The 27,269-nt window shown below is 39.5% G+C and overlaps 1 protein-coding gene across 8 annotated transcripts in view; it reads right to left on the bottom strand.

Moving 5' to 3' along the window:
• Nucleotides 1-2,421: 2,421 nt before the first annotated feature.
• The window catches only part of LOC125031716 (CCR4-NOT transcription complex subunit 1-like), a 36,938-nt gene continuing 12,090 nt past the window's right edge, over nucleotides 2,422-27,269 (bottom strand). Inside the window, exons 3-39 of one of the 8 annotated variants that reach the window (XM_047622634.1) lie at nucleotides 27,080-27,244; nucleotides 25,534-25,708; nucleotides 24,768-25,024; nucleotides 24,466-24,642; nucleotides 23,920-24,194; nucleotides 23,316-23,517; nucleotides 23,047-23,181; nucleotides 22,751-22,864; nucleotides 22,324-22,510; nucleotides 21,782-21,980; nucleotides 21,472-21,559; nucleotides 20,927-21,308; nucleotides 20,628-20,749; nucleotides 20,290-20,465; nucleotides 19,905-20,094; nucleotides 19,368-19,643; nucleotides 18,441-18,584; nucleotides 17,860-18,039; nucleotides 17,548-17,715; nucleotides 17,177-17,371; nucleotides 16,841-16,988; nucleotides 16,196-16,273; nucleotides 14,904-15,154; nucleotides 14,444-14,743; nucleotides 13,655-13,804; nucleotides 13,207-13,434; nucleotides 12,600-12,836; nucleotides 12,131-12,288; nucleotides 11,548-11,719; nucleotides 10,994-11,418; nucleotides 10,680-10,878; nucleotides 10,311-10,466; nucleotides 7,079-7,315; nucleotides 6,105-6,431; nucleotides 5,759-5,939; nucleotides 5,341-5,608; nucleotides 2,422-4,880 (exon numbers count right to left, since the gene is read on the bottom strand). In XM_047622634.1, coding sequence (XP_047478590.1) covers nucleotides 4,850-4,880; nucleotides 5,341-5,608; nucleotides 5,759-5,939; nucleotides 6,105-6,431; nucleotides 7,079-7,315; nucleotides 10,311-10,466; nucleotides 10,680-10,878; nucleotides 10,994-11,418; nucleotides 11,548-11,719; nucleotides 12,131-12,288; nucleotides 12,600-12,836; nucleotides 13,207-13,434; nucleotides 13,655-13,804; nucleotides 14,444-14,743; nucleotides 14,904-15,154; nucleotides 16,196-16,273; nucleotides 16,841-16,988; nucleotides 17,177-17,371; nucleotides 17,548-17,715; nucleotides 17,860-18,039; nucleotides 18,441-18,584; nucleotides 19,368-19,643; nucleotides 19,905-20,094; nucleotides 20,290-20,465; nucleotides 20,628-20,749; nucleotides 20,927-21,308; nucleotides 21,472-21,559; nucleotides 21,782-21,980; nucleotides 22,324-22,510; nucleotides 22,751-22,864; nucleotides 23,047-23,181; nucleotides 23,316-23,517; nucleotides 23,920-24,194; nucleotides 24,466-24,642; nucleotides 24,768-25,024; nucleotides 25,534-25,708; nucleotides 27,080-27,244 — 7,353 coding nt within the window. In that variant the 3' untranslated portion in view covers nucleotides 2,422-4,849. Of the gene's footprint in view, nucleotides 4,881-5,340; nucleotides 5,609-5,758; nucleotides 5,940-6,104; nucleotides 6,432-7,078; nucleotides 7,316-10,310; nucleotides 10,467-10,679; nucleotides 10,879-10,993; nucleotides 11,419-11,547; nucleotides 11,720-12,130; nucleotides 12,289-12,599; nucleotides 12,837-13,206; nucleotides 13,435-13,654; nucleotides 13,805-14,443; nucleotides 14,744-14,903; nucleotides 15,155-16,195; nucleotides 16,274-16,840; nucleotides 16,989-17,176; nucleotides 17,372-17,547; nucleotides 17,716-17,859; nucleotides 18,040-18,440; nucleotides 18,585-19,367; nucleotides 19,644-19,904; nucleotides 20,095-20,289; nucleotides 20,466-20,627; nucleotides 20,750-20,926; nucleotides 21,309-21,471; nucleotides 21,560-21,781; nucleotides 21,981-22,323; nucleotides 22,511-22,750; nucleotides 22,865-23,046; nucleotides 23,182-23,315; nucleotides 23,518-23,919; nucleotides 24,195-24,465; nucleotides 24,643-24,767; nucleotides 25,025-25,533; nucleotides 25,709-27,079; nucleotides 27,245-27,269 lie in introns of those variants that run through there. The other 7 variants (XM_047622629.1, XM_047622632.1, XM_047622633.1 and 4 more) reach the window with 7 other exon arrangements.

Below are 27,269 nucleotides of genomic sequence, written 5' to 3'. Positions count from 1 at the left end.
ATCGTCTATTAAGCTTTCGGTGTTTGAGAGAATTGCAATCGAGATTTTTTTTTCTTACTAAATTACATTAAAAGTATGACGTCTTATTCGTATTTATTTTGTTGTCCGGATACAACCCACACACACAAAAAAAAAAAAAAAAAAACATATACCTTTTGGTAATACAAGAAATATCAAGTGATAGAAGAATTATTCTAATAAATAATGATGTTCCCGGAAGTAATCAATCCGAATTATATAATTTGTTGTGTCTATCACATCCCTTAGCGATACGAGATAAACTTCTGTTTAGATATTGTGCATGTAGAGTATTTTTCAGACGAGGATAATTTATCTGATTCTGTATAATTTCTATTCAGACAGACAGACAGACAGACAGAAGAGAGAAAGAGAGAGAGAGAGAGAGAGAGAGAGAGAGAGAGAGAGAGAGAGAGAGAGAGAGAGAGAGAGAGAGAGAGAGAGAGAGAGAGAGAGAGAGAGTGAGTGAGTGAGTGAGTGAGTGAGTGAGAGTGTGTGTGTGTGTGTGAGAGAGAGAGAGAGAGAGAGAGAGAGAGAGAGAGAGAGAGAGAGAGAGAGAGAGAGAGAGAGAGAGAGAGAGAGAGAGAGAGAGGGTCAGAGGGAGGGTGAGAGTGAGAGAGAGAGAGAGAGAGAGAGAGAGAGAGAGAGAGAGAGAGAGAGAGAGAGAGAGAGAGAAAGTTAAAGAGTGAGTGAGAGTGAGAGTGAGAGTGAAAGTGAGGCTGAAGGTGAGGGTGAGAGGGTGTAGGTGAGGGTGAGGGTGAGGGTGAGAGGGTGTAGGTGAGGGTGAGAGGGTGTAGATGAGGGTGAGGGTGAGAGGGTGTAGGTGAGGGTGAGAGGGTGTAGGTGAGGGTGAGAGGGTGTAGTTGAGGGTGGGGGTGAGGGTGAGGGTGAGAGGGTGTAGGTGAGGGTGAGAGGGTGTGGGTGAGGGTGAGGGTGATAGGGTGTAGGTGAGGGTGAGGGTGAGTGGGTGTAGGTGAGGGTGGGGGTGAGGGTGAGGGTGAGAGGGTGTAGGTGAGGGTGAGGGTGAGAGGGTGTAGGTGAGGGTGAGGGTGAGAGGGTGTAGGTGAGGGTGAGGGTGAGTGGGTGTAGGTGAGGGTGGGGGTGAGGGTGAGGGTGAGAGGGTGTAGGTGAGGGTGAGGGTGAGGGTGAGGGGGAGATAAAAAAAGAGAAAGAGAGAGAGAAAGAGAAAGTTTGTATATATACAAACATATACACACACATATATACACATAAAATATATATATATATATATATATATATATATATATAATTGTATATATGTGTATGTGAGTGTGTGTGTGCGGGGGGTGGGGGTATTGCCGCGATGGTCCAGTGGTTAGAGCACTGGACTCAATTCCCCGACACGACAGTCGTCAAAATGCCTGCGCTCCGACTGCTGGCTCGAGCAGGATCCCACGGCGAGAAGTCAAACGCAGGTGTCGAAGGGGAAGTCACCGCTGTGGCACAAGTGTTAGCGCGCCGAACCACGGTTGATTAGGAAGGGCATCTAAAGCAAGAGAGGCCTATATCCTGCAGTGGAATATAAAGCTATATAGAAAAGAAAAGAAAAGAAAAGAAAGAAAAAGAAAGAAAGAAGAAAACAAAACAAAAAAAAACAAAATATATATATATATATACAGATAGATAGATAGATGTATACATACATATCAAGATATATACATAGACACTATCCCAATTTGAAAAATAATCGGTCACCACGCCTTAATTCTAAAAGCACAAAGAGGATCTATACTTAAACACAAAACAAAAGATGGTTTTCATCCCATTCAAGTAGTAGTATCAAAGTAGGTGATAAGCCTTTTGAGAAGGTGTTCCCTATCAACCTCTTCTTGAAGTGCAGTCAGTATCTTATCAGTTTAGACAAGTTGGGTACAGTCAGCGTGTGTGTGAATTTGAGTGCATCTGTTCATTTTTATTTTAGTTTTTTGTCAACTAAATGAAACCGTTTTCATATACTTTGGTAACAACAGCTGGAAAATGTGTTACCGTCCCAAGTAAAAATCGTTTTTTCTTTGTATATGTGCATTTGTTTATTCTAAATATACTCCCTTCACTGAGGACATATGCTTACTCTGAAGTTAAAGTAGAAATATTTTCCAGGAACTGGTATACAATAGTCTGCCTATTACAACACATTCTTTAACTATTGCACCAAGAAATTATTCAGAAAAAAAATAAAAATCAGTCCATTGGGAAGACTGGCTGGGATGGGCCACTTCTTACTCAATTTTCCGTGAATTTAGTTACTGAGAGTGGTTCCATTCCAGCATGCGTGAGCTTTTCCACCTTTTTTCAACTTCCTTTTTTCCTTTTTTCTAGATTTTTGTTTTTTGGAACATCCATTCAAGATTCTCTTAACTACGAGAAAAAAATAAAACTCCATTTTGCTTTGCTACAAGAGACCTTTATTCACATCCTTAACCTAAAGTGGACTAAAGAATATGACACAAACTGTTAAACTGCATATCTTTAGAGAAAATCCTCATCAACAAAAATAAACCTGAACTGTACAGCCACAACAAAGTACCTCACACCATGGGTCCATTTACAGAAAGTTCTCTCTTCAAAACCCTCAACAACTCGTTTATTTATTATACAATTTCATACAAAATAATTGTGATGTAACAGTAATGCTAATTTGTATTCCTTATGCCATCAGAGAGTTGTGACGTTTCCTTGAAGCGAGGTAACAGAAGGTGTTAATTCCCAGGTTTAATATACTGATACTTAATGGAGACTCAAAAATTTCCAATCAAGGTTAATTGATCATCTGGCTACCAATAAAAAAAATAATCATAATTACATAGCTATGTGGTAACAAAAAATGTGATTCGTAAAGCCCTGAAAGTTAAAAATAAAAAAGCAAGGCCTTGGAAACAGGAGAAGGAAAGGAATTGTAATAATTCTTAACATAATTCACATCTGATTTGTGCCTAAACTTCCCATAAGTCGATGGGATGAATTAGGATACTGTTACTTAATAATAAAACTTTTCTTTCTTTTGGTGGTTAAAACTTGTAATGAGTGAGGAGGGGTGGGAGATGAGGGGCAATGGGCATGACTGACTTAGTGCCCCGAGTCTAGTGTGTGTTGTGGCGGTAGTGATTGTATTACCTTGTAAGAAGAGACTTTACAGCAGGACAGAAAGCCTCAAGGGTATGGGGACATCTTACGAACTATGAACTCTTACAGTGACTACCAGACAGTACCTTGTAGTAGAAGGAATTCCAAGTCTGCGAAATTATATAAAGGAAGGATTTGAAGGGATTTTGTACATGCTTTGCGTCCATAGTCATCTTTGCATAATATGAAGCACTATCACACTGGATTCAGATGATAAAACTGCCTTTGCTGATCATCCAAGAGTTATAAAGGACTTTCCATCTGCATCAACTGAACTTGTTAATTGCACGCTGTTGTGCTTCATAGTATAACTAAATAAATATCTCTACTGTGAATGACCCGGGTAGATCTAGGAAGTAACACTTTTACATTTACTCGGATGCCCAACACTTTGATTCTCACTCTCCTACTGCAGAGGCTGCTTAGCAAAGGCCATGTTATCTAGAAATGTACATCATCTAATTATGTAAACATCTTAGGTATAGCTCATCACATGGTTCCCTGGAAGTTAAGATCACAAGAGTATAGGTACATATCACACTCTCACTGGAATTCACCTTGTCATTTTTATGCACTTTGACACACGGCTTATGGCTGCTTTGTCTGGGAAATATATTTCTCTGTCTATACAGAATACCATCTGTAATTATACAACCTGTTCTAACTTAATGCACTTTTACTTCACTTTTGAAGGTCCTTAATATAGTACATTGTACAGTTCTTGGTCTTTCAGTTTTACATGATAACATTCACCAGGAAAACTCAAATTATGAAACAATAATATATTTATATCAGTGACTTAAGATAATCACATACCTTGACAGTATACTTTGCTGCTGCTTTACAACAACTATGTATATCATAAACACAACAGATGTCAAGGAAAATATCTTGAAACAACTCAAAGCTGCATAATGATATTAATAATAATAATAATAATCTAAGACATTCTACAAAGGATATTCGTAATCTTAACCCAATGCAAGACAGGATCCCTACCTTGGATTAAAAAAACGGAGGGAGGGTCAGCCATCTGTTCTGACAAAAAACTGGAACTGTACTCTTATAGTCACCATAAAGACACTGCTTCTCATTTTTGAAGTTTAAACATACAGAACACTTTAGTCAACTGGTCTGCCATAGCATACCAATGGCTCTGTTTACCTCTAATCTATTGGGCATTTATTCTTTTTTTCAAGACATGGATTCAGGTAAAGTAGTTTTATCACATATTCAAATCTCTCAGCTACATACATCTTTACATATATATATCATTCATATCATTCAGCAAAACATTGCTAATACTGCACCATATATATATTTTTTCTTCTCTTCTTCTTCTTTTTAATATTCATGGTTTGTTCTTTGTTGGGCACCTCATCAAACAAGACAATCCTAGTTGCTTGCATCTTCATATATATATATTATTTTTTTTACCAAGTCCTTTTTTTATCCATCGCATATTTCTCTCTCTGCATTTGGTGCATGAAGGTTGACATGAGCAAAGTTCTGCCACAGGTATTCCAAAGCCTCCGATGTCCGTACTCTTCACTCCCTGGACAGTCGCCTCCACGAACGGCGTCGGCTAGAGCCTGGCCGTATTGCCTGGCTGTGCTACAGCTGCACTCAGGCCTCCGAATCCCCTCTTGGTGCGACTTTCTGCACCATGCAGGAGCGTGCCACTGACTCAAAAAGCCTGTAAGAAGGTAGTGGGCCACCTGTTAGAGGTGTTGCTGTCAGAGTAAAAGAGGTGATGTGGAACAAACCACTGTCCCTTATGAATAAATAAATACCACTGGACTGATATTTTCTTTTGCAGGAGATGGAAGATTTATAAACAAAAGCAAACCCAAAAGGATGTTCAACTAAATCAACCTTAAGAAGAAATAGCAACAGCACCAGGAGCAATCTATCCAAGCACACATTTCTTGTAATCAGCACCATACAATTTTAACAAATAATTTTGTTTCAAACAATTACTCTCAGGGTAAATGAACAGCAACAAGTATCCTTAATACATACTCCATAAAGAATACAACATTGGACACTGAACTCTCAAGCAAAAAAAATCTGGGTGCCAATACACAAGATCTCTTCCACGTGACCACATTTACTGATTCCAACATGCATGAAACGACAGAGACAGCAACTATAATGAGGTTCCTTTTCAATACTTACTTCTCGATCTCCGGAGCACACTTCACAAACTCGTGGCTCCAGAACTTGAAGGATGGGTTCTTGATGAGCTCGATGAAGGTGATGAGAAGCCCCCATGGGTGTGGACGATTGACGATTAGTCGCTCCAGCAGTACCCTCGTGATCTGCTCTTGGATGGCTTCAGTGTTAGCTTCAGCAAAAAGATGGAGAAGTGTGCAACTGAAGTAGTGGGTGTGGCTGTTGGGGTACCGCAGCTGGTTGGCAATGGCATTCAGGAACAAGTAGCGACCTGGTGTTGAGGGAGAAAGGGGTTTATCATCAAATTCCCTATTAAACAAAACTACAATAAACTTTATGAAAAAACCTCCAAGGAGAAAAAGGTATTCCAAGTAATGGACAAAGATGGACAAAGACAGGTACACAAATGCATAAAACTAACCTTCTGTGTCTAAATCAACACCAAGATTCTGGAATATGTCCATGTGGGCGGAATGAGCAATGGTAGACATGGATGGAGTTAGGCCTTTGCTATGGATCTGAGCAATAGCCTGCATGCCAACATACAGCACCAAAGCGTTCATCACAGACATGTTGTAGCGCATCCCTGGTTCATTGTTGACCTGTGTGGAAGGGGATATTGAGAAATGCTACATTATAATTATAATTATGATAATAACAATAATAATAATAATAATAATAAAAAGTCTATTTCCTTATCTATCTACACTTGTTTGTCCCAAGACTCTCTGAGGAGACTGACATACAAAACCACCACCACCACTCACCTGCAAGAAAGTCCGCATGTCTGAGAGGAAGGTGACAGGCGTCCTGTTCTTCAAGTAGGAGTCCAAGTTCTTCTTTAGTTCTGGGGGCTGGATGAGGCTAGCAACATTGGTGGGGATCTTGGGAGAGACAGTGATCTCGGGCAACATGTCCACTTTCAGATTGGGGGTGAAGGGGTCGGGGAGCCTCATGTTCCGAGGGAAAGCCGAGAGGATGAGATTGCGCATTTGGATGCAGTTTGGAGGGATGACATCACAGAAACCATAGTGGTATTCACATAAGAACTCCGGAAAATCGTGGAGCAGGACTAGTAGCACACGTAGTGTACCCTGAGAAAAGACAAAAGTTTTTTTTATATTTAAATAGCTGCTACTTCTTCATATACAGGTTTATAATATAACTTGAGGAGGAGGAGGAAGAAAAGGAAAAAAAGAAAGAAAAGAAAAACCATATATGGATGTCTGTATCCATATGTGCATGCAAGTATTTATGTATGCATGTATGTATGTGTGTATTTTTGTATATGTATATATGTATGTATGTATGTTTGCCTTAACAACTGATAGGAAAGACCGATAGACATAGAAGAATAGGAAGAGGATTATGGGGGGGGAGAGGGAGAGGGAGAGGGAGAGAGAGGGGGGGGAGAGGGAGAGAGAGGGGGGGGAGAGGGAGAGAGAGGGGGGGGAGAGGGAGAGGGAGAGGGAGAGGGAGAGAGAGGGGGGAGAGGGAGAGGGAGAGGGAGAGGGAGAGAGAGGGGGGGGGAGAGGGAGAGGGAGAGAGAGGGGGGGAGGGGGAGAGGGAGAGGGAGGGGGGAGAGAGAGAGAGAGAGAGAGAGAGAGAGAGAGAGAGAGAGAGAGAGAGAGAGAGAGAGAGAGAGAGAGAGAGAGAGAGAGAGAGAGAGAGAGAGAGAGAGAGAGAGAAAATGCAATATAACCATCCTTCATTTGCCAACCAGAATAGCTACAACACTCACCTTATAGAGCATTGTCAGAGGCTTGGCGAGTTCTGCATTCCGCAGGAAAGGTGCCAGGAATTTGAAGAGATCAGCCAACAGCATGGAGTACATGGACCAACCCTTCTGCTGGGGGGTGATGGCCAGCATGCGGCCAATGAAGACACGGTGACTCACAATTTCCAGCCAGGCATAGGCAAACCCTGGGCACTTGCTCGGGCGAAGCAGATGCAGCGTTTGGGTGAAGGCCATCAGAACCTGGAATGGAGAACATTCTCAATGCATTTTTGTGCCTTGGTGGGATCTCATTTTCATTTTCTTTCTTACTGAGTACTAAGTAGTCTAAATAACATCAAATGAAGAAATAAAAAATAAACAAGTAAAGAATATAAATGAATAAAAATAAAATAAAGATATCAAGTAAGTGCATTTACAGAATTTCTTTTTAGCAAAGATGGATGGGTTAATTATTCTAGAGTGACAAGATATACAAGTGTGTTAAACAAAAGGCATGTGAGAGACTACCGATAAAGAAATTCAATTTGAAAAACTTACAGTTATCGATGACAACTTTTAAACCCAGCCATAACAACCACACATGAGAGTTAAGTATTGAGCTCAAAGAATTAAAGCCTCAAAATGATGAGCAAATATTTACCCAGGATACCTAGCTCTGTCTCTCCATAAGAAAAAAAAATTTGTAATGCTAATCATATTTACAAAACACCCTAACACCCTATGCCCATCTCCCCTTACAGAAAGGCAATTTGTTTCTTTTCCTCTCGCCATTCTCTTTTATTTCGTGATTTTCTGAATTTTGATCTCATCTTGTACATCTTATTTCTATTTTTAAGAGAGATTAGAATGATTTCCAAGGAACTGTATACTTTAGTTAAATCTTTGCTCCCAAAGTCGCCTCCAGCCACCCAGCCTTCCACATCGGCTGTATTATAATTATATTTAACGGGTCAAAATAGGGAAAGAAAAAAGGCAGAAGTATTTAAAATAATTCACGGTCATTTAAAAATTTCACTGCTTTCTATATGCACAGATTAACTTTGGTCTTATAAGACCATCTGCTTCTCTATTTACTGTCTTAATCAAAGAAATCAATACTAAATAATCAACATAACACATATTTGTATCAATATAGCTGCAAAATGTTACTGAACAATATCAAAGATAATCACGAGAAAAACTTTATTCATAACCCTCTACTCAAGGAAAAGAGCATGTTTAGGCAAATCAAGATTCTAAGGCTGGTTTCCCTAGTTCCCCAAATAGTTCACCTGCTTCTGGCCAAAGGGGTAGTAAACCCTGACTGAGTCCAAGTAATGAGTTAGATAAGGCTTAATTTCTACCACAAAGCTAGGTTATTTTGCTATGTGTTAATACTAGTAAAGCAAGGATAGCTATATCACGTGAAGTGACTCCTCTGTGTTTCAAGCTTCATAAAAACAAGTAAGGCACACAATCTGTCACTTCTCCAGACTCTGGAAGTGTGTATTCCAGACTCGGAATCTGAAACAGAAGATGCTGGCAGTAAAGAAAAATAAAGGAGAGACCTTTTGCACCCAATAAAGGACGCACATCTTCCAGAATTCTGAATCCGGACAAGAAATAAATGGGATTCTCATGAACAGCCTGCATGGGGAAATGCATGGCATGATAAAATAGGAGCTCCATTTACGAGAGCCTTCAAGAAATCTCAACATGGGCACATCTCAACATAAGGACAACCATTTGCATAGAATACAAATGAAGCAACTGTTAACAAATGCAGATTTTGTTTCAAATACACACACAAAACTGTAAGATCAGACTGTGTTTATGCATATGCTGCTTAATGCTTCTGCATTAATGTTAGGTCTGTACAGTCATTGGTGATGCTACTGTCTCTACAATCTTTGTCTATGAAAGGGTTGAAACTCTACTATACAAAAACTATGAACAAGGGAAAAAAATGAGAAAAAATATCCTTTCTGAATTAAATATTCACATCACATGCTTTTCAAGGATAAAAATGAAGACATGGAAACACATCTGACAGGGAAATGCAGACATAAGCTAGCATTATTAATCTGAAAGTAATGATTATTAATGAAGCATTGCAATAGTTCCTATTTGAACCAAAAGTTTATATCACATGAAAATTTAAAATAATTTAGAGAGAATTGAAACCATCAAGTACGTATGACACAAAATGATTTCACATTTATTAAGGAAATATAGTAATTATCTCAAATACTACAGCAGCTATACCAAAATGATTTTTTTTTCTCTCTCAAAATCAGAAAAAGCATGGGGGTAAGAAACTGCTAGCCATGTTCGTGCACTGAATACGCTCTACATATTTGGAGGTGAGACAAGGAAGACGAAGTTTTCACAAGACAAATATGACAAGTATTTGGGATCTTAACACATGAAGGCACATCAGTTGACCTTGTCTTCCTTAGGCACCATCCATTCTCAATGATGACCAATCCTTTTATCACCTTCAGCTGCTGAAACTGCTTGATGTTTTTTATCTGATCATTTTAAAAATCTCTGCACACCTTTTTTAAAGTGAAGATACCCTATAGACACTTTCTTACTTTTTTTTTTTTTACTGAAAAGGTATATTTAACCCAATGGCGACGGGTCACGGCTATCGCCGTCATAACAATACGCACGATGTGCGGCGTGCGGCTGTCCGCAGCGGCGCCGCGCCAAAACGCCCCGAGGCAATGATTCGGCTTGATGGACCGATATCACGCGCTCGGAGTCGGCGCGCTGCCGCCGTTCGCCAGAGCGTAGAGTTTTTTTTAATTTGCTATACCCGGCGCCATTGGGTTAACTAGAAGACAATAAATCAATAAATAAATAGATAAACAAAAATATATACACAAGAAGTATAGTTGTAAAATCTGTAAGAATATCCTAAAAAAATCAACTATCCCTTTCTTGTATAACAAAGAAAATCATGAGAAGAACATGATTTTCACTGCCTAGAAAAAAAGCACTACAGTTAGAAACAACAACTTTTAAATTGTAAACGGCCTAACTCAACTGATATAAATCTTCCTGGGAGTGTTCAATTTGAAGGATATGGCTGCTGCTATTTAAAGCTTAAAACAAATAAACAGCTGACAAACAAGGGATGGAGCCCAATATCCTCATGAAGTCTTGTGCATGGGACCGTCAGCCCACCTCCAAATAAAGCATATCAGTGGATGAACATGTGCTAGCATTGTTCCCTGAGAGTGTAGCTTACTTCACATACCGGAAGGTTGATGGACTCTAGGATCGCTTCAGGGGCGTTGAGCTCAAGGAAAAGCATGATGAGAATGCGGTGATATGGAAGCTGCTGGAACTCAGTGCCGTTTGACTCAATGTCATGGATCATGATGCCACACACAAGTCCTAAGACCTGTAATTTCAAATAAAGAATAATTCTAGTGCTGTTAACAGGTCTTGGTGGCATTAAAAAATAGTACATTATTTGAGCCACTGCATAACTGAATGAAATCTACTAAAACAATAACAAGGAAGAAATTGACATTTAAATAATCTAATCAATAATGAAGCACTTATTCCAAAGCATGCATTTACTTATATCTAAATCAGTTTTTACTTGTCTTACCTTATTCAGAAGATTGATCTTTGTGGTTGGGTTTGATGCCTCCCCCGAGTGTTTGACTAATAAGGCAATAAGACGTACAAAGGCGTCCAGATTCTGGAAGCATTTGCTGCGAACGTAGGTAGGAGAAGGGCCTTGGCCTTGCTCAAGAATCGATCGGACACAAAGGTCTCGACACATGCTTATGCAGATCCTAAAGAACCTGAAATGCACATAAAATAAATGAGCACATCATATATGTACTTACAGAAAGATTCCCATTAAAATTATTCCAAAAGGGGGGACTTCAAATACTAATTCCACTATTCACTCCGCACCTGGTTATGAGATCATCAGTTTTGAGGATTCCGTGAAGATTCATCTGCTTCACGAAGTGCTGGAAGGCAGAGGCCGACCCCTGGCCAGCTGTTGGGGAATGGTACATCTGAATCCACTCCCGCAGCAACACCTCGGTCTTCTCCTGCAAGGCTGGGGGATCACTGAAGTCCCTTGCCTGCGTCACACCCGAATGGAAGTGGAGACTTGGCCCAGCAGTCAGGGCACTATTTGTGCCGCTGAGGCTGCTGCCCCCTGCAAGCCGCTCGCTCGCCAGTAAATCATGCTTCAGCCGCAGTGCATCAATGAGGGGCACAAGGCCTTCCGGGGCCTGCCGGGAGTGGCACATGCGAACTAGGGCTTCCAGTGTTAGCTGCAAGTCTGATTCACTCAGGAAGCTGTTGCTGGGGTCGTCAACAAGGTAAATCTGTGGGAAAATACATTCATTGATGAATACAATTATCATACCCATTTACTTAAAGACACAAAAACTAATTATGGAGGCAGAGGAAATAGAGGGAGGTACATACATTCACTTTCAATGTATTCAACTTACCTGAACAAGCTGCATGATGAAAAATGAAGGGATGTAGGATGGAAGCCTTGGATCATCTAGAGTTCTAGCAAGGTGTTCGTCCAGCAACTGCATGTTCAGCAAATTGGAACGGATCAGCCAGTCGACAACATCCAAGTTGTACTTCAATTCTTCGCGCGATTCAGCCCAGCATCTGCAAGTGAGATTGTAAATGTTTTTATTACGCTTACATGGATGGCTTTGCCTACTACACATTGAGAACATATAATACAGATGAGTAAGTTCAATCAAATTAATAATAAAAATTCGTACCACAAAAGAGGAGCTAGGATACTCCCTCGCCATCAGGAAAAATGAATCAGAGAGACAAATATAAACACTCATTTTATAGAACTTAAACATGCACTAGGATTCTAGTCTCAGAAGGGGAAAGATGATGAAGACGGCAAAGGAGGAAGGAAAAGTCCTTCCAGCCTGGGGGAAGAGGGCAGCAGGAAAGGAGAAAGAGATAAATATATAGATTGAGAGAGAGGGAGGTAGAGTTCAAGGTATAAACCAACAGACAGATAAATCTTGAGTAAAAACCAACAGCTATGCCACTCACTTGGTAACATTCTTCGATGTCCAGTTGGTTCCATAGGAACGATGATCAGCCATGGCCTTCAAAACAATCAGGTGGCAGTCACGGAACCGAAGGGCAAGCTGGCTCAGTTCTGGTTCAGTGGGCAGCTCTCGTGCGCCCTCCAGGAGGTTCTCCACAGCCTAATTCATTAATAAAGAAGGGAATGAATAAGAGCTAAGAACTGTTTTGTTTCTATGATTCTCTTGTAAGCCTTTAAATTTAATCCAATTCATGGAAATCTTGCAATATATATTCGCTTCATATTCTTTTTGTCATGAAATTAAAGTAACAAAAAATTAAGTATAAGTTGGCTATTCATTATTACTTTAACACCCCTCTCCCCTTGCATCTGCCAACCAGCATTTCTTATACTAAAATTTGTTTAATCAAGTGAATAAATAAATACAAAAATATACAGAAAATAAAATTGACATAGGGCTGCCCTCCTAACCTTCCTGAGCAGCAGCTGAGCAGTGTGCGCATCTCGGTTGGTACGGGTGAGCAGAAGCCCTTCCCTGAGCGAGTGCAGCATCGGGATGAGGGAGGATGATGGGGCCAGGGTAGTGAAGGCCTGGATGGTGTGTTCCAGCTCAGCACTGATGCGCTCCGTCAGAAGCAGGAATGCAGTTGTCTCATCACTTCCAAAGGCCTGCTGTTGTGAGTGAGGGGGTTGCTGCTGCTGTTGTTGCTGCAATAATTAGAAATAAATTCTAAAATCATAATAATAACAAATAACCATGATGAAAATAATAATCACAACAATAATAATAATAATAATAATATGTATGTATATGTGTATGTGTATGTGTATGTATATATGTATACATGTATACATGTATATATGTATATATGTATACATGTATACATGTATATATGTATACATGTGTGTGTGTGTGTGTGTGTGTGTGTGTGTGTGTGTGTGTGTGTGTGTGTGTGTGTGTGTGTGTGTGTGTGTGTGTGTGTGTGTGTGTGTGTGTGTATATATATAATAAATAAAATAGATATTAATATGGTAGAAAGCATATCTATATAAAGACAAATATGAAAGAAAAACTCACCGAGCTAATAGGAACAGGCTTGGTCAAGAACATGGTATCCTGATCAGTAATGGGAAGGAAGCCAGGGATGTTGCGGGCAAACTCTTCATACACAGCCATCTGAGGTTGGGTGACGCCACCCACTTTCAGGCGGATGGGTTCTGGCATCCGCTCCGCCTGGTATGTCAAAGCCACTGCATCGCAATAGCGGCGGCCTTCTGTCCTTGCCGCTTTCCTCACTTCATATTCCTGCACGAAAGAGTTATGGTAAGAGGTAAGTAAGACTTGTATCTTTCTTGTTTCTATCTTTGATTAAAAAAAATTAAAAGATGGTTAACTTACTTAGCTAAACTGTAAAAAGATCTTTATCTCCTCCATTAATCTACACCTCGATGTAATACAAGCATCTATACACAAACACACAAATAAATAGAAAAATTGAGAAAATGATAAAGATGAAGTGCCTCACCTGGGCCAGCCTCTTATCCATCTCAATCACAGCCTTCTCTGCAGCAGTTTTCTGAATAAAGGCACAAGCTATACCAACATTCTCTTGAGCAATGGCTGCAGCCAGCTGCTCCATCTGCTCTAGCTGTTGTGGCAGCTGCTGCTGATTTGTCTGAAAAATAAAAAAAATTACCATGAAACAACATAAACATCAGTCTGTTAAAAGGTCTAATGTAGTAAAGATATGAAGCAGTGTTAGCAAGACATGGCTATTTTAATTAGCCTGTACTAACCCATTACTGTTGGAAATGGCATGTACGTAAATGCTATGTCCACTGTGATTTTAGTTAATTTATTATGATTACACACAGATGACTCTACACAAGTTCAATTACTAGTCCTATCTATCTAATCTGTTTACCCCTGACATTTATTATTGACAAAATTCTTTTTCATTTTGTTTTGCTATTGGTATTGTTAAAAACATAATAATTATACTGTCTGACAATAATAATAATGAAGGAGGAGCATGTAGGCCTACTAATTGCCTCCTTGGTAGCTGATCATATGTGGATCCATATAGGAGAAAAGCCAGTGCAGAAAACAAAACTAAAGGGATAGTCCACTATTACTGATGGCAATAGTTAACATTCACAAAAAAGAAGGGGGAAAGAAATGTATACTTGTATGAATAAAACACCAGTAATCTCATACTTATCACTAGATATCTTATGTACTAGGGTACTTCAACTCTCCAATGCATCTTCACAGCCATGCAGCAGCAGAGAGTTTACTATGGTAACAAACTTACTCGTGAAAAAGCCTGCATCAATCCCTGCTTGATGCTCTTGGCAATATTTGTAGCCAGATAATCTCTGCATGTTATCATTGCCATTGCTGCTGTCAAGTTGCGAACCATGTGATGAGTTGCAACTCGCATCCGAGACTCATCCGGGTCCAGAGCAAAGTCTTTCTTGATTATGTGCTCCGCTGTGGTGATAGCAATCTTGATGCTGCGCTCCAATACTGCTGTCACAATCTCCTGGACTGCCATTTCTACAGCATGTCGCACAAGCTGTTTCAATTGAGCATTGGTTGCAATGCCACCAACCTGTTCCAAGAAAAAATTTCCACTTTATTCATCAAGCTCTTGGGTTGCCAAAACTGTCTTGTATATTTCTTAATACATACATACTGATAAGTAAAAGAACTTACATATCTTAAAAATGTATGATTGAATATATAAAGTAAACACTGATAAGCCAACCAACCTGAGGTACTGAGACAGATATGTGAGGCTCAAGTCCCCGAAGGGATGTGACGGTGATATCAGAGTAGATAAACCGTGGCTCATTGACCGAAGGTTGTTGAGGCTGGATAGGTGTTGGGGTAGAGGAGGGATGAGGTGGCAGCACTGATGGAGGGGTTGGCGTGGCGCCCACAGATGAGCTCTGTACGGTGACTGTGCTGGTGGGCATCTCCACCTGCCCTGTTGGACCCATTTGTGACCAACTTGTCTTTGCTGAAAGGCAATGCAAGGAGAATTTTATACAAAGAACTAGAGGTACATTTTGGTAACCTTGAGACGGTAGGGGGGGGGGGTATGCTAATATAACCCATTACTGCCGGGCCACGCCTATAGCCATTATAACAAACAGCTTGACCTGCTGGGTACAGCTATACGCATGGCGGCGTGCTCGAGTGTGTCGAGCGGGAAGTTCTGCAGTGTGTAGCGGACTCCTCCTCCCAATGGGAGAATGGTTGCCAGAAATCACTGGAGTCTATGACACTAAGAGATATCTAATACAGTCATCTAAGGGAGTCAAGGAAACCCTCCCCAAATCCATAACACTGCCTTGTCAAGTTTGTTTTCTCTACTCCTAAATCTATCTGAAACATAATTCCTGAAGCCTTAACAGATGCTGCAAGTCACAGCTCAATAACCTTACTTACTATTTTACCACATACTGTATGACCATACATAACGTGAACTATCATCAGGCTATCCTATAAAATTTACTTCCATTTGAATTACCTCAAAGTCCACTCTTATCCCAGCTCTCATCCATAACTCTATAATAAATAAGCAGTACAGCTGATCCAAGCTGTCAAGTCCATTGCCCATCCTGCTTCCACTAACAGGAACAACTTTCCTACATAATTTTGACTGTTGTTATTCACTGTTATCAATTTCTTAAAATCCATAGGAAGTGTACACTAGGACACATTCTTAAGATTTGGCCTTCCTTCTCAACAGCAATGGCAGCTTTCAGGGCAAAAAGCAAGATATTAACTTTTACTCTAATTTAATTTCAAGTGTAGTCCTTTTTTGTTTTAATAGGTTACCTTCCTTTAGTAATATATTCCCTAATCAACTATATGCACGAGCCAAATCTTTCATGGGGATGCAATTACAATAGGTATACCAATAGTTTTGAGATTCACTCGTTAATAATAATTATCTTAAGGGGAAGAGAAAAAAAAAAAAAAAAAAAATACACATTTATAACTAGTTATTATGTCTCTTTTCTTTTACTTCTCAGGAGGTCAAATATTATCACACCTTGATTGATGACTTCATGTCCCGGTGCGTGGTTTATATTCGGATTGGCTACCCATCGGCTGCCAGTATTCATCGGGTCTAAGAGAGGAAAGATGTTCCTGTCAGTGATGTAGAGAAGAGAGGGTGGCCCCTGTGAAAGGCCCTTTACCTTCTCTGAGTCTTCCAAGCTGCCATTTTCTTCTTACACACCTTATTCGACTCAGAGAATATCCCTTAACACACTCAAAGTCACAGAGACAAGATAAGGGATATACTACCTGTGAGGAGGAGCGTGAGAAGACCAAGGAGCTAGGGTGTGGATAAGGAACTGGAGGTAAAGGAAGGAGAAGACAGGGAGGGAAAAATAGGGGGGAAGGGGGGGAAGGGAGGGAAGGGAGGGGAGGGGGGGGCAAGGAGATAGGAGGTAAGAAGGATATGAAGAAGGCTATATACAAAGCAACACTCCTTTGTACCAGAAAAGATTTTAATGTGAATCAAAAAAAATACAGAATGAAAGAAGCAATCAAGGCCATTCCCTCATTCAAAAAGTGCACTCAGATTCATAAATTGGATATGAAAAGTAAAAAAAGATAATCATTTTTGCCTATCTCCATCACCACCAAACACTTGAAAAAAATGGGTGAAGCCTAACTATATTCCACTTACGCATGAAACTGGTCGATGAAGAGAATGCTTGCAGAGCTGGGAAGAGTGGAGTCGATTCAGCCCTTTTCGATCCTACCAGCTGCGACAGCTGGGGTTTCAGGCGTGCAATTCGTTCCCGGTCATTCAGGATGTTTGCTGGCTTCAGATCCTGAAAGGAAGGAGTAGCATTAGTACTGCCTAATGTGAAAGACCAAAACCTTTATGTATTAATGACTTTTTGTGAATTTGAGCTGTGTATGCAATATGCATCTGTATGTTTACATCTATGCATAAATGCCTGTGTATATTTATAAACCTGTATGCATGCATGTACATGAAACCATCTGAGAGACTTACCTCCAAATTAATTTCCAATCTATTACACAGAACTTCAATTTCAAATTTGAGATGGAGCTTCATGTCAGGTTCCTTGTGGAGCTCTGCCAGCACATTCATTATGGCGATTGTCCAAGGGTTAGGAGGTTTAAATACACGACTTTTTGCACATGACTCCATTACCTTGGCTACGAATGGAATCACGTATTGCATTTCCTAGAAATAGAGAACACAATAGAGATTTATTACACCATAGCAAAAGACTTCAAATAATAAAAAGACAATTTTCAATGGCCTACAACAAAGACAAAATTCTGCACCCCTAGTAAACTGTTCTAAATAATCAACCTTCAATTCTAAACATTCTATGCACAATTATAAACCAAACCCACCTGCAAGCCTTTGTTGTAAGACTCAACAAGCAAAGACTTCATATCGATGTCCGAGTGAAGGATAGGTTTATTCTTGGCCAGGGTCAACATGCCCAGCCAATGTCCAAGGTTCTTCAATAGTGACTTGTCAGAAAAGTTGGCCGAAGACTTATCAGCCCTTAGGAGTACCTACAAGAGGGATTGCCAGCTTAAAGAATGCTTCCAACTTTGTCATTAACAGCAACAGGAGTTGGGGAATGAAAATGTATGCACCATCTAGATCCATAAATATATCATATATCAATCACTCTCTAATCATCACATAATTTTTACCTTAATATTCCTTAAAGTTTCCCTGCAAACCATAGCATTGAAATTGTTCATCTTTAGCTGATCAAGAAACAAGGAATAAAGAGTGTGGAAGTTATTTTCAATGGAGGCTCGCTTCATCACCAAGTACTGGGCGACCCAAATCCAATACTCCTCGCTGACCACTTCACGCAGCTCTTCACACTGTGGAAAATAAACAAATACTATGAATCATCTTTCCCATAATTTATATATGCATCATCAACCAAACCAAACATTTCTAAAGCAACAAGAAAAAAAAAAGAAAGAGAAAGAGAGAAAGAGAGAAAGAGAGAAAGAGAGAAAGAGAGAAAGAGAGAAAGAGAGAAAGAGAGAGAGAGAAAGAGAAAAAGAGAAAGAGAGAGAGAAAGAGAAAAAGAGAAAGAGAGAGAGAGAAAGAGAGAGAGAAAGAGAGAGAGAGAGAGAGAGAGAGAGAGAGAGAGAGAGAGAGAGAGAGAGAGAGAGAGAGAGAGAGAGAGAGAGAGAGAGAGAGAGAGAGAGAGAGAGAGAGAGAGAGAGAATATTAATAACTTGGAGAATGTCCTAATGTGGCCTTAAGTACTCACCTTTTGAGGAAGGTTTACTTGAGAAAGATTGTTGAAAATGAAGGCAATTTTATCTTGCATATGCTCAGGTGGAGGAGTAATCTTTTCTTCTTTTTCTGTGGCAACTAACAGTGTTTCAATGTTGGTTGTTGTGATTGTTGGTTGCTGAAAATTAAAGATAAGTGAAGTTAATAAAATTGGTATACATATATTTGATAAAAACTAGATATACACCAGCTGGTTTGCTAAAAACAAATAAATACATATAATAACCTAACTGCCCTGGATCTATGTTCTGTCCCCTGTATTTTTTTGTGAATGCGGTTACATACAGATGCTCCACATGTGCTCAGTCACCAAGGAGTCTATCAGTAGCCCTAGTGACCAATCCTGATTTCCCCATTCCTTGAATTATGTTTTTCTTTTTAATTCAATTGATATTAATACTGTTATTATTGTTTTTGATGTTATGATTATTAAATTGTTATTAAAATCTTGATAACATTTAAGACAATTAAATAATGCAAAAGACCCTTTCCAAAAGTCAAGGAAAAGGGTAAACAGGTGAGATAAGTAGGACTAATAAGTGACTCATTGGTGACTAAACACTTGTAGAGCCATCTATGTGTAAATACAATAAATAAAATTGGATTACAGTGGGCATGGCATGTACGGGGCAATTAGGTTAACTTGCAGTTGCCAGAAGTCACTGGAGTCTGTGACACCGCAAGATTTCTGATACCGTCATTGATGGGTTGACGAACTATGTAACATGAAATAAACACAATAGGAAAGAATACCAAAAATACACATCAAGTCAACCTAATTTTGCATCAGATGATAAAGCTGAAAGCTTATCATCAAATTAATATCTACATTTTCTGACATTCTAATTGCAGCATACATTATCCAACCCTAAGTCAAACCAAAACCCAGACTCCATCATACCTTCCCAGATCCCACTGGTGCAGACGGAACAGACATTGACTGAGGTCTGGTGATGGCGGTGGTAGTTGTTGTGGTGGTGGTGACAGTGAGGGTCTTGGCAACGGATGACACCACAGCTGACACCGCAGCAGGGGGTGGCTGAACGACAGTACCCGTGACGGCGACTGCTGAGGTGCCTGGGGCCGGGGTGCTTGGTGACACATTCATGGAAGGAGGGAGCACAACACCAGATGGGCGTGAGGGGGGTTCTTGCGACTGTGTTCCGTACTTGATGTACTGTGATTGCAAGGAAAAGAAAACAGCAAACATTATTAAAATGGATAGAGGGAAAATACAAACCTAGTGAGACAAATACTTAAAGTAGAAAAAGTATCAATGAGAGTGAATATCTTCAGTGCAGGTGTATTTGAAATGCTTAAATGTATCTCTTGCACTGTAAAGATTTTAATTCTCTTTCAATTTTTTTTCTAAATGAATACAGTAAAAGCTATCCCATCAGTTATTTTAAACAATTTTAAAAACAGCAACGGACAATACCTCTATAAGGTGTGGGGGAAATTCATTGAAATGCTGTATAGCCATAAGGTGCTGACAATAGCGAGGGTATTCCTTCAAACGACTGCGAAACCTGTCCAGTGCCACAATGCCAAAGTAGTACATCTTGCTTCCATGTGGTTTCTGGAGAGCTTCCATGACATACCTGAGTGCTACACCTAAGGCCATATATCTGAAAAAATAATAATAAATAATGAATACAACCAAAAGTACTTATAATAACAATGATGATGACAATGACGACAACACATTGACTAAAGAAGACAAAACCTAGAATCATTATGCTTATCAGAACAATAAGGCTAAAGAAAAAGATGTACTGTCCCAAGTTACCCATCACTTGGGAACGAAGGGAATCACCACTCACTCGACTAGACCCTGTTCAATGATGCCACCAAACAGTCTGGCAGTGGTGAAGAGTTCTTTGTCTGGGTAGGTGGGGAAGAAGCGATACTCTTCGAAGAGATTTCGGAGCATACACGAATAGACCTCCCTTTCCCTCTTGTTGGTCGATTCATGGAATTTCTTCAGCATGTCCAATACCTTAATGGTTGAAAGTAAAATCAGTCCATGCCATAATTTTCAATAATAAACACAATAAGTTATGCAACATAACAAACAACATAATAAAATCCTTATCAGATAGATTTCTACAAACTTTTGCACTATTAAAACTCCTTCCAGTTAATTGTCAATGAAACTAACCTCCTCAATGGAGAGGGTAGGATGGGGTGGATGATTGTAGATACGCTGGAAGTAACTATTGGCTTCATCTTCAACCTCTTTGCTCACCATTTGAGGCATGTCGAAGATTTGGGACATATCCACTGCAAAAGAAACCAATAAAAAACAATAATCAATACTAGAAAAAAAAAAAATAATAATAATAAAAAATAAATAGATAAATAAATAAATAAAATTCTTAACCTGACAAAAAAAATTATATTCATGGTATTAATCAAAGAACTAAAATAGCTGGACAATAGTAGTCATGGGAGACGCACTTTGCCTGCTGGGGGGGTTGACGGTGGGCTGCACGGAATGGGACCTCAGAGATGACGGGATGATAGAGGAGGTGGGCAAGGTGGGCAGCTGAGAGCCCACAGCTGCTGCATGTGGGGGGCCCAGCTGTAAAGCAGGCAGGATAGAGGAGAGGGGAGACTGCGATGTCCCAGGGGCAGTAGAAGGCCCTAGGGGACGCCCAGGGGATCCTGGTGCTGTGCCCAGCGACCCCAAGCTACCCAGACTCATGGATGATGAGGCAGAGGTCGGGAAGATGGAGGATGTGCCACCTGCTCCACCCAGGTTCAGGCTGCTCAGGCTAGAGGCGATGCCACCCAAGCTGCCTTCACTTGTCTGCTGCTGAGATGGACCAGGGAAGCCAATCTAAACACAGATAAATAAGTGGTTGAAACAGATAATAATTTTAAAAATAAATTAAATAAAACAAGAGAATTCTTTTTTTTTTTTTTATTATAATGATACTATAACGATACAAATGCAATTACAAAACCATCAGCATATTACTTTAAGGTATTAATGTGCTTACCACTCCTTGCTGTGTTCGAGGTCTGTTCATCAGGTTGCAGTGTTGAACCATTGTCACAATGGTGTCTGACAATTCTTGAGACACATTTCTAGAAAGGAATACAAGATGCTATATTTTTTGTTTAGAAGCATTCATATCAGGCATCTAAGGAGTTTGCAACAAATCAAATATAATCTATGAGATAAATCATCACAATGACAACAATTTACTAAAACACAATCCCTTCCCTCTTAAACAAAGCATTTTGGAAGGGGCTGACCACCCAAAATACTTCTAAAAATTAAGAAAATAATATAACTGAAATACTCACAAAGCACAAGCATTAAGACACACAAGAATGGTGGCCATGGTTTCAGGAGGAAGTTGCGAAGATTTCTGCATCCCATCCTCCTTGCCACCCACCAGATGAGGACACCGGCGCTGCAGGAACTTGACGCATGCCGAGATGAATGCCTCTCCATGCTCACGGATCTTGTCTGTCAGCCACTTATCCAGCTTCAAAAACTCTCCTGCAGAATAATGTCCTTCCATAATGAAAGTCAGAAAAGACTACACATTGATAAAATGGCAAAAAAAAACAAAAACAATATATAACTCAAATAAATTTATCAGAAGATGAGACCATTGACCTCACACAGAAGTGGGATAGAGAGAGAAGAGAAGAGAGGAAATTGTTTTGGTCTAGCACACATCTCTCAAATCCCCTTTTTGAAGAGGAATTGGCAGGAAGGAAACAAAGTTTGGAAAAAAGAGTGAAGTAGGATGAAAAGAAGAAAAAACAGAATGGCTGGAGGCAGTGCTAAAACAAGTTGCAGATAAAGAGATTGCAGCAAAAAGAAAAATGTTACTTACGTCTGTAGGCCAAACAAGCCAAATCTATCACAAATGGGAAAGGCTGAGCATTGAGGAGTAATGAGAGGGCTTTCAGATCTTGGGCGACGTCAAGAATTCGGCTTAGTCTTGTCTGGTCATTCTCCACCATCATATACCACTCTGCCATTGCATGCATGATAATCTGGCGGACTGTAGTTGTATTGTTCTGTCACAAAAGAAAGATGGGTGGATGATACAAATGAGATCTTAAGGTAGCTCTAGATATATAAACTTGTTTTGAAAATAATAGTAACCTGAATATGTAGTTCTTAGTGGCTATATCAACTTACAAAAACAATTATATTAATGTCTGTTTCTACAAAGAAGAATGTGTGTGGCTTTAGTTCTTTAGCAACATCCTGAACTGCTAAAAAACATGGTCATTCTACACCAGCCACAAACATACCTGTGTGTGCCAAGCATGATGAAGGATTATTGCTGCATTTGGGTGGTTCCCCAAAAATATTGGAATGAGAGAAGCAATCAGATCTTGCCGCAGAATAGTGTAGGGTAAAGTTGCCTGCAAAATGGGAATACACACTTAAACACCAGATAAATATGTGTAATACTCAATAATTCACCTTTTTAAGGAAATCACACAAATATATGATCAACGTATTTCAGAATTCCACATCTGACAGTTCCACAAGTTCCCAAAATTCTAAATATAAAAGTAATGAAATACAAAGGAGAAACACTCACCTGTATTAAACCAAGAACAAGGATATCTGGACAGTGCTGGATGGGAAACTTGAAGAGCTCCTTCACAGCTGTGTAGTGATTCTCCCCGAGGCAAAGGAGAGTATCTAGTAGTTGTACTGACTTCCATGTGGCCACCTGTAAGCACAGCTTATTTAGTTAGATTGTAAAGAGAAATTTTTATTACAATAAAAAAAAAAAAAAACATGTCATGTCACTGTAAAAAAAAAAATAAATAAATAAAGTTCATTGAAAAGCATGAAATTCATTACCTCCTTATTATCAAGCTCTGGCAATGTCTTCAAGCTATCAGTGGACACTAAATGGCAAGGAAGATCGGTGAAACAAAATATCTCCGGATTTCTGAGGATCTGTGTGATAAGACTAAGCTGTTCCTCGGTGTTCTTCCACTGCTGGTAGAAGCATTCCACAGGAAACAAATCAAGCCGCAAGCTCTGGCCCTGGAGAAGGCACCTGTGAAAGGGTGACAGGAAAACTACATTAGAAATTCCAATGTAACACTATCTAACGTCATTCTGACAAGAATATGTATCCATCTATCTAAATATATATATATTATAATACATAAACATACACATATACATAATATAATATATATATATATATATATATATATATATATATATATATATATATATATATACATACATATATATATATATATATATATATATATATATATATATATATATATATACATACATACATACATACATATATATATATATATACATATATATATATATATATATATATATATATATATATATATATAATCATAAAAATCTATTCATCCTAAAGAGTTGTAAGAAACTAGTCAGACAAACAACACTGGTCCTGGTCAGCAAAACTCACCCAAGCGCTGTGATAAGCAATTTGAGACCCTGTCTGTCTTTGACTAGGAAGCCCTTGTGGTCCAACTTGTTGAAGACCTCCTTCACATTGATATTGGGGACCACCTCTAGGAGCGCCTTGATGAACACTTCCACATTCCAGCAGTGAGGACCCGTGAGGCTTCCTGACCCACCTAGGGTTACATCGCTACCCGAGCTGGTCGTTTGGTTATTTGAGCTCTTGTCTTTCGTATCACTCCATAGCGAGTTTGGGGAATTGAGGTTCTGAAGACCAATCTAAAGGATAATTTACTTTTTAGAAATACTGATCTCCCTTAACTAAATATTTCTATTCCATACATCAAATTTCCCAAATCTTCACTGATTTCAGTTTCATCATTTAATAAAATCTAGCCAACTGTGCAGAACTTCTTTTTAAATCAAAGATTTTCTCCCTCAAGAGAACCGTTTTCCATTTGAATGGCAATACCTCATCAATGACTATAGTGGGTTTTATTGCTTCCCAATTCTCTAGTCTGTGCATTAACAAAAATGTAATCATCCTCACCTGTTCTGATGGAAGGCCTGTGTGAGTGCGCACCATAACACCAAGGACCTTTGCAACAGCTGCTGGTGTTATGGAGGTCACACAGAAGTTCCCGAGGTTGCTTCTGCATTCTTCCACTGTGCTACAGAAGCTGTAGCCTAACTCACGGACTAAGTCTGCCAGAGACCCGTCCAGCTGCAAATGATGATGTAAAGGAAATAATTAAGTTGCTAATTGTCACAAGTGAAACACAGAAACAAAGAAAGGGAAATATACTTTGCAGCAGTTTAATATTAAGTCACTTTCTTTCCTTATCTACTCACTAGATTTTTGGCCATGTTGGCTGGCTGCTCTTGCGTGATCTTCTCCATTAGTATATCTGTATCTGGATAAAGGAGGGGAGCAAGAACGACAGGCACACGAGATCGAGGAAACTCCTGCTGGAGTGCCGAGATAAATGCTTGTCTTGACTCCTGAGGTAGAAGAGCTGCTGGGGGGTCTCGCCACAGGTGGACGATGTGGATTAGCAACAAGTGCAGAGATTCAGTGGATAATTCCAAGAGTTCCTTGTCTTCTGAATCTGTAAAAACAGACATATAATGTGGATAAGTGGCACATTTATCTAATGCAAAAGTACTTAAAAGAAAAGAAGAAAAAAAAAAGGTGACCAGACAACCCAATGAGAAATCTTTTGTTATACACTGATTGGAATATCAGATTATTTATTGAACAATGCCAATCAACAGGTTAACAGAACATAATAATCTTTGCACTGCTTAACCCCTTGGTGACGGGTGAAGAAAACTAAAAATATGGCGATCAATGGCAACGCACTGACTTTGAGGGCAAGAGTTCGGTACATCAAGCCGAATCACTGCCTCATGGTGCTCTGGCGCGCCGCCGCGGCGTACAGCCGCACGCCACAGCGGTTTGTTATGACGTCTAGAGACATGACCCGTCGTGAAGGGGTTAAGAGAAGCAATGCAATAAAAATAAATAAATAAATTGATTAAAATATTAAACAAAAAAGAAACAGCAAGAGGAACTTTATGTTGCTGACTACCAATTACACAAGATCTCCTCACTCACCTGTATCAACGTATGCCCGAACGAGTTCCGGGAGCTTAGCTTTCAGTACAGTTGTGGCCTGGTTACGTATTTCAAGACTTGTTCCTTGTAGAAGATGTAAACAGAGTTTGATTTCTTGTACCCTGGTAAGCCTGAGTACTTTGCACACACCAGCAACCCACTGGCTTTTTATATACTGCAGGAAAGAAGAATAAAAAAAAGGAAAAAAAAGGGAAAAAAGAAAGAAAAGAAAAGGAAAAAAAAAAAAAGAAATGAAGAAAAAAAAATGTAAACAATAAGACATAATTTCATTTAGTTGCATTTATTAAAATGAAACGACCAACAGTGAAAATGCTTAATACCTACAGTAAATCAGATACAGTAGTAATTTCCTTCTATCATATTCATATGTACATATATATATATGTCAACCTATAAGAGAACATTTTATAAAATGCAAGTATATTTATCAAACAAGACACACACATACATAAAAGTGTCCATTTACAACCAGCAAGCATCATTATACAGAGTCACGCTCCAAAGAGCTACATTTCAGCCTACCTCCGAGAAATGAAAACTTCCAGGCTTCAATAATATCTATCTTAACATATCACTATCTATCCTTATGTCCTTTCAGATTCTATTAAGTTGGTTCACTGGAATGCTGGCGGTCTTAAGCGCTATACAACTACAGAAGGGAAAAAAATCATAAAATGTATATTTCAAGAAATAAGTGCAAAATACTGAATGCATTATTACATTTCCAGACTATGCTAGTGGTTATGAATACATGAATAATTTGTCATAAATGCAGTCGAAGCAAACAAAAATTCACACAACCATCCCCCGATATTCATAATAAATTTGTGATTCAGAAATTACTGTCAAGCCTTATCTTTCCTAACAAAATTGAACATGTTTAAGTAGGTCTCCTATCCCGCTACAGTATCTAAGCCCAACAATCTTATAACAAAAATGAAAAAAAAAAAAAAAAACTATTATTAAAAATAATTTGCTATTTCTATGGAACTACTCAAAACTTATATATACTCCAATAACATTATAATAACATCAAAAACTACATAACTACTCCTTCCTAGACACTGCTTCATGTAATGCTTCACTCAGCGATCACTCCAGATCCATTTCAGTGTCACAAACACTAAATTCTTCCACCAACAACAGCTCAAACTCTGCACACCCATTCATAAAACCAACCTCAAATAGATATTATACTCTACAACATAAATCCAATTCTATCTTACCTGCTACCCAATCATCCATAACTCACCTCCCATTCAGCTCAACTCCCATAGTGTCCCAGCACTTTCAATAACTTTCTTACTAAAAAAAAAAAAAAAAAAAAAAAAAATAATAATAACCACACACACACAATCACATGTGCACACACGCACGCACACATGCACTCTCTCTCTCTCTCAGACTTTGAAATACAGCACAACACACATCACCTACCAGGCACTAATTCCAAAATCTATGTCACCCTCTGTACACTCATCCATCCGTCCTGTTGCAATAGACAAACACCAGACCTTTCACCTACCTTGCTTGGGTTGGGGGGGTTTGCAACTGCAAAAGCAAGGCTGGCAATGAAATGTGTTGGGGGAAGTGTGGCAGACAAATGCTGCACAAGGAGTGCACAGCCTGCACTGCCCGCTGCCGACCACGAGAGGGTGGCTCCGCTTGAGCTGGGGGCGCTCTCCTTCTCCTGTTTTGGGCGAGAGCAGATGGGA

The sequence above is a fragment of the Penaeus chinensis genome, chromosome 13 (genome assembly GCF_019202785.1).
Source record: "Penaeus chinensis breed Huanghai No. 1 chromosome 13, ASM1920278v2, whole genome shotgun sequence".
NCBI classification, from domain to species: domain Eukaryota; kingdom Metazoa; phylum Arthropoda; class Malacostraca; order Decapoda; family Penaeidae; genus Penaeus; species Penaeus chinensis.
The sequence above is the reverse complement of the archived record's forward strand: the minus strand, read 5'-3'. Positions and strand labels throughout refer to the sequence as shown.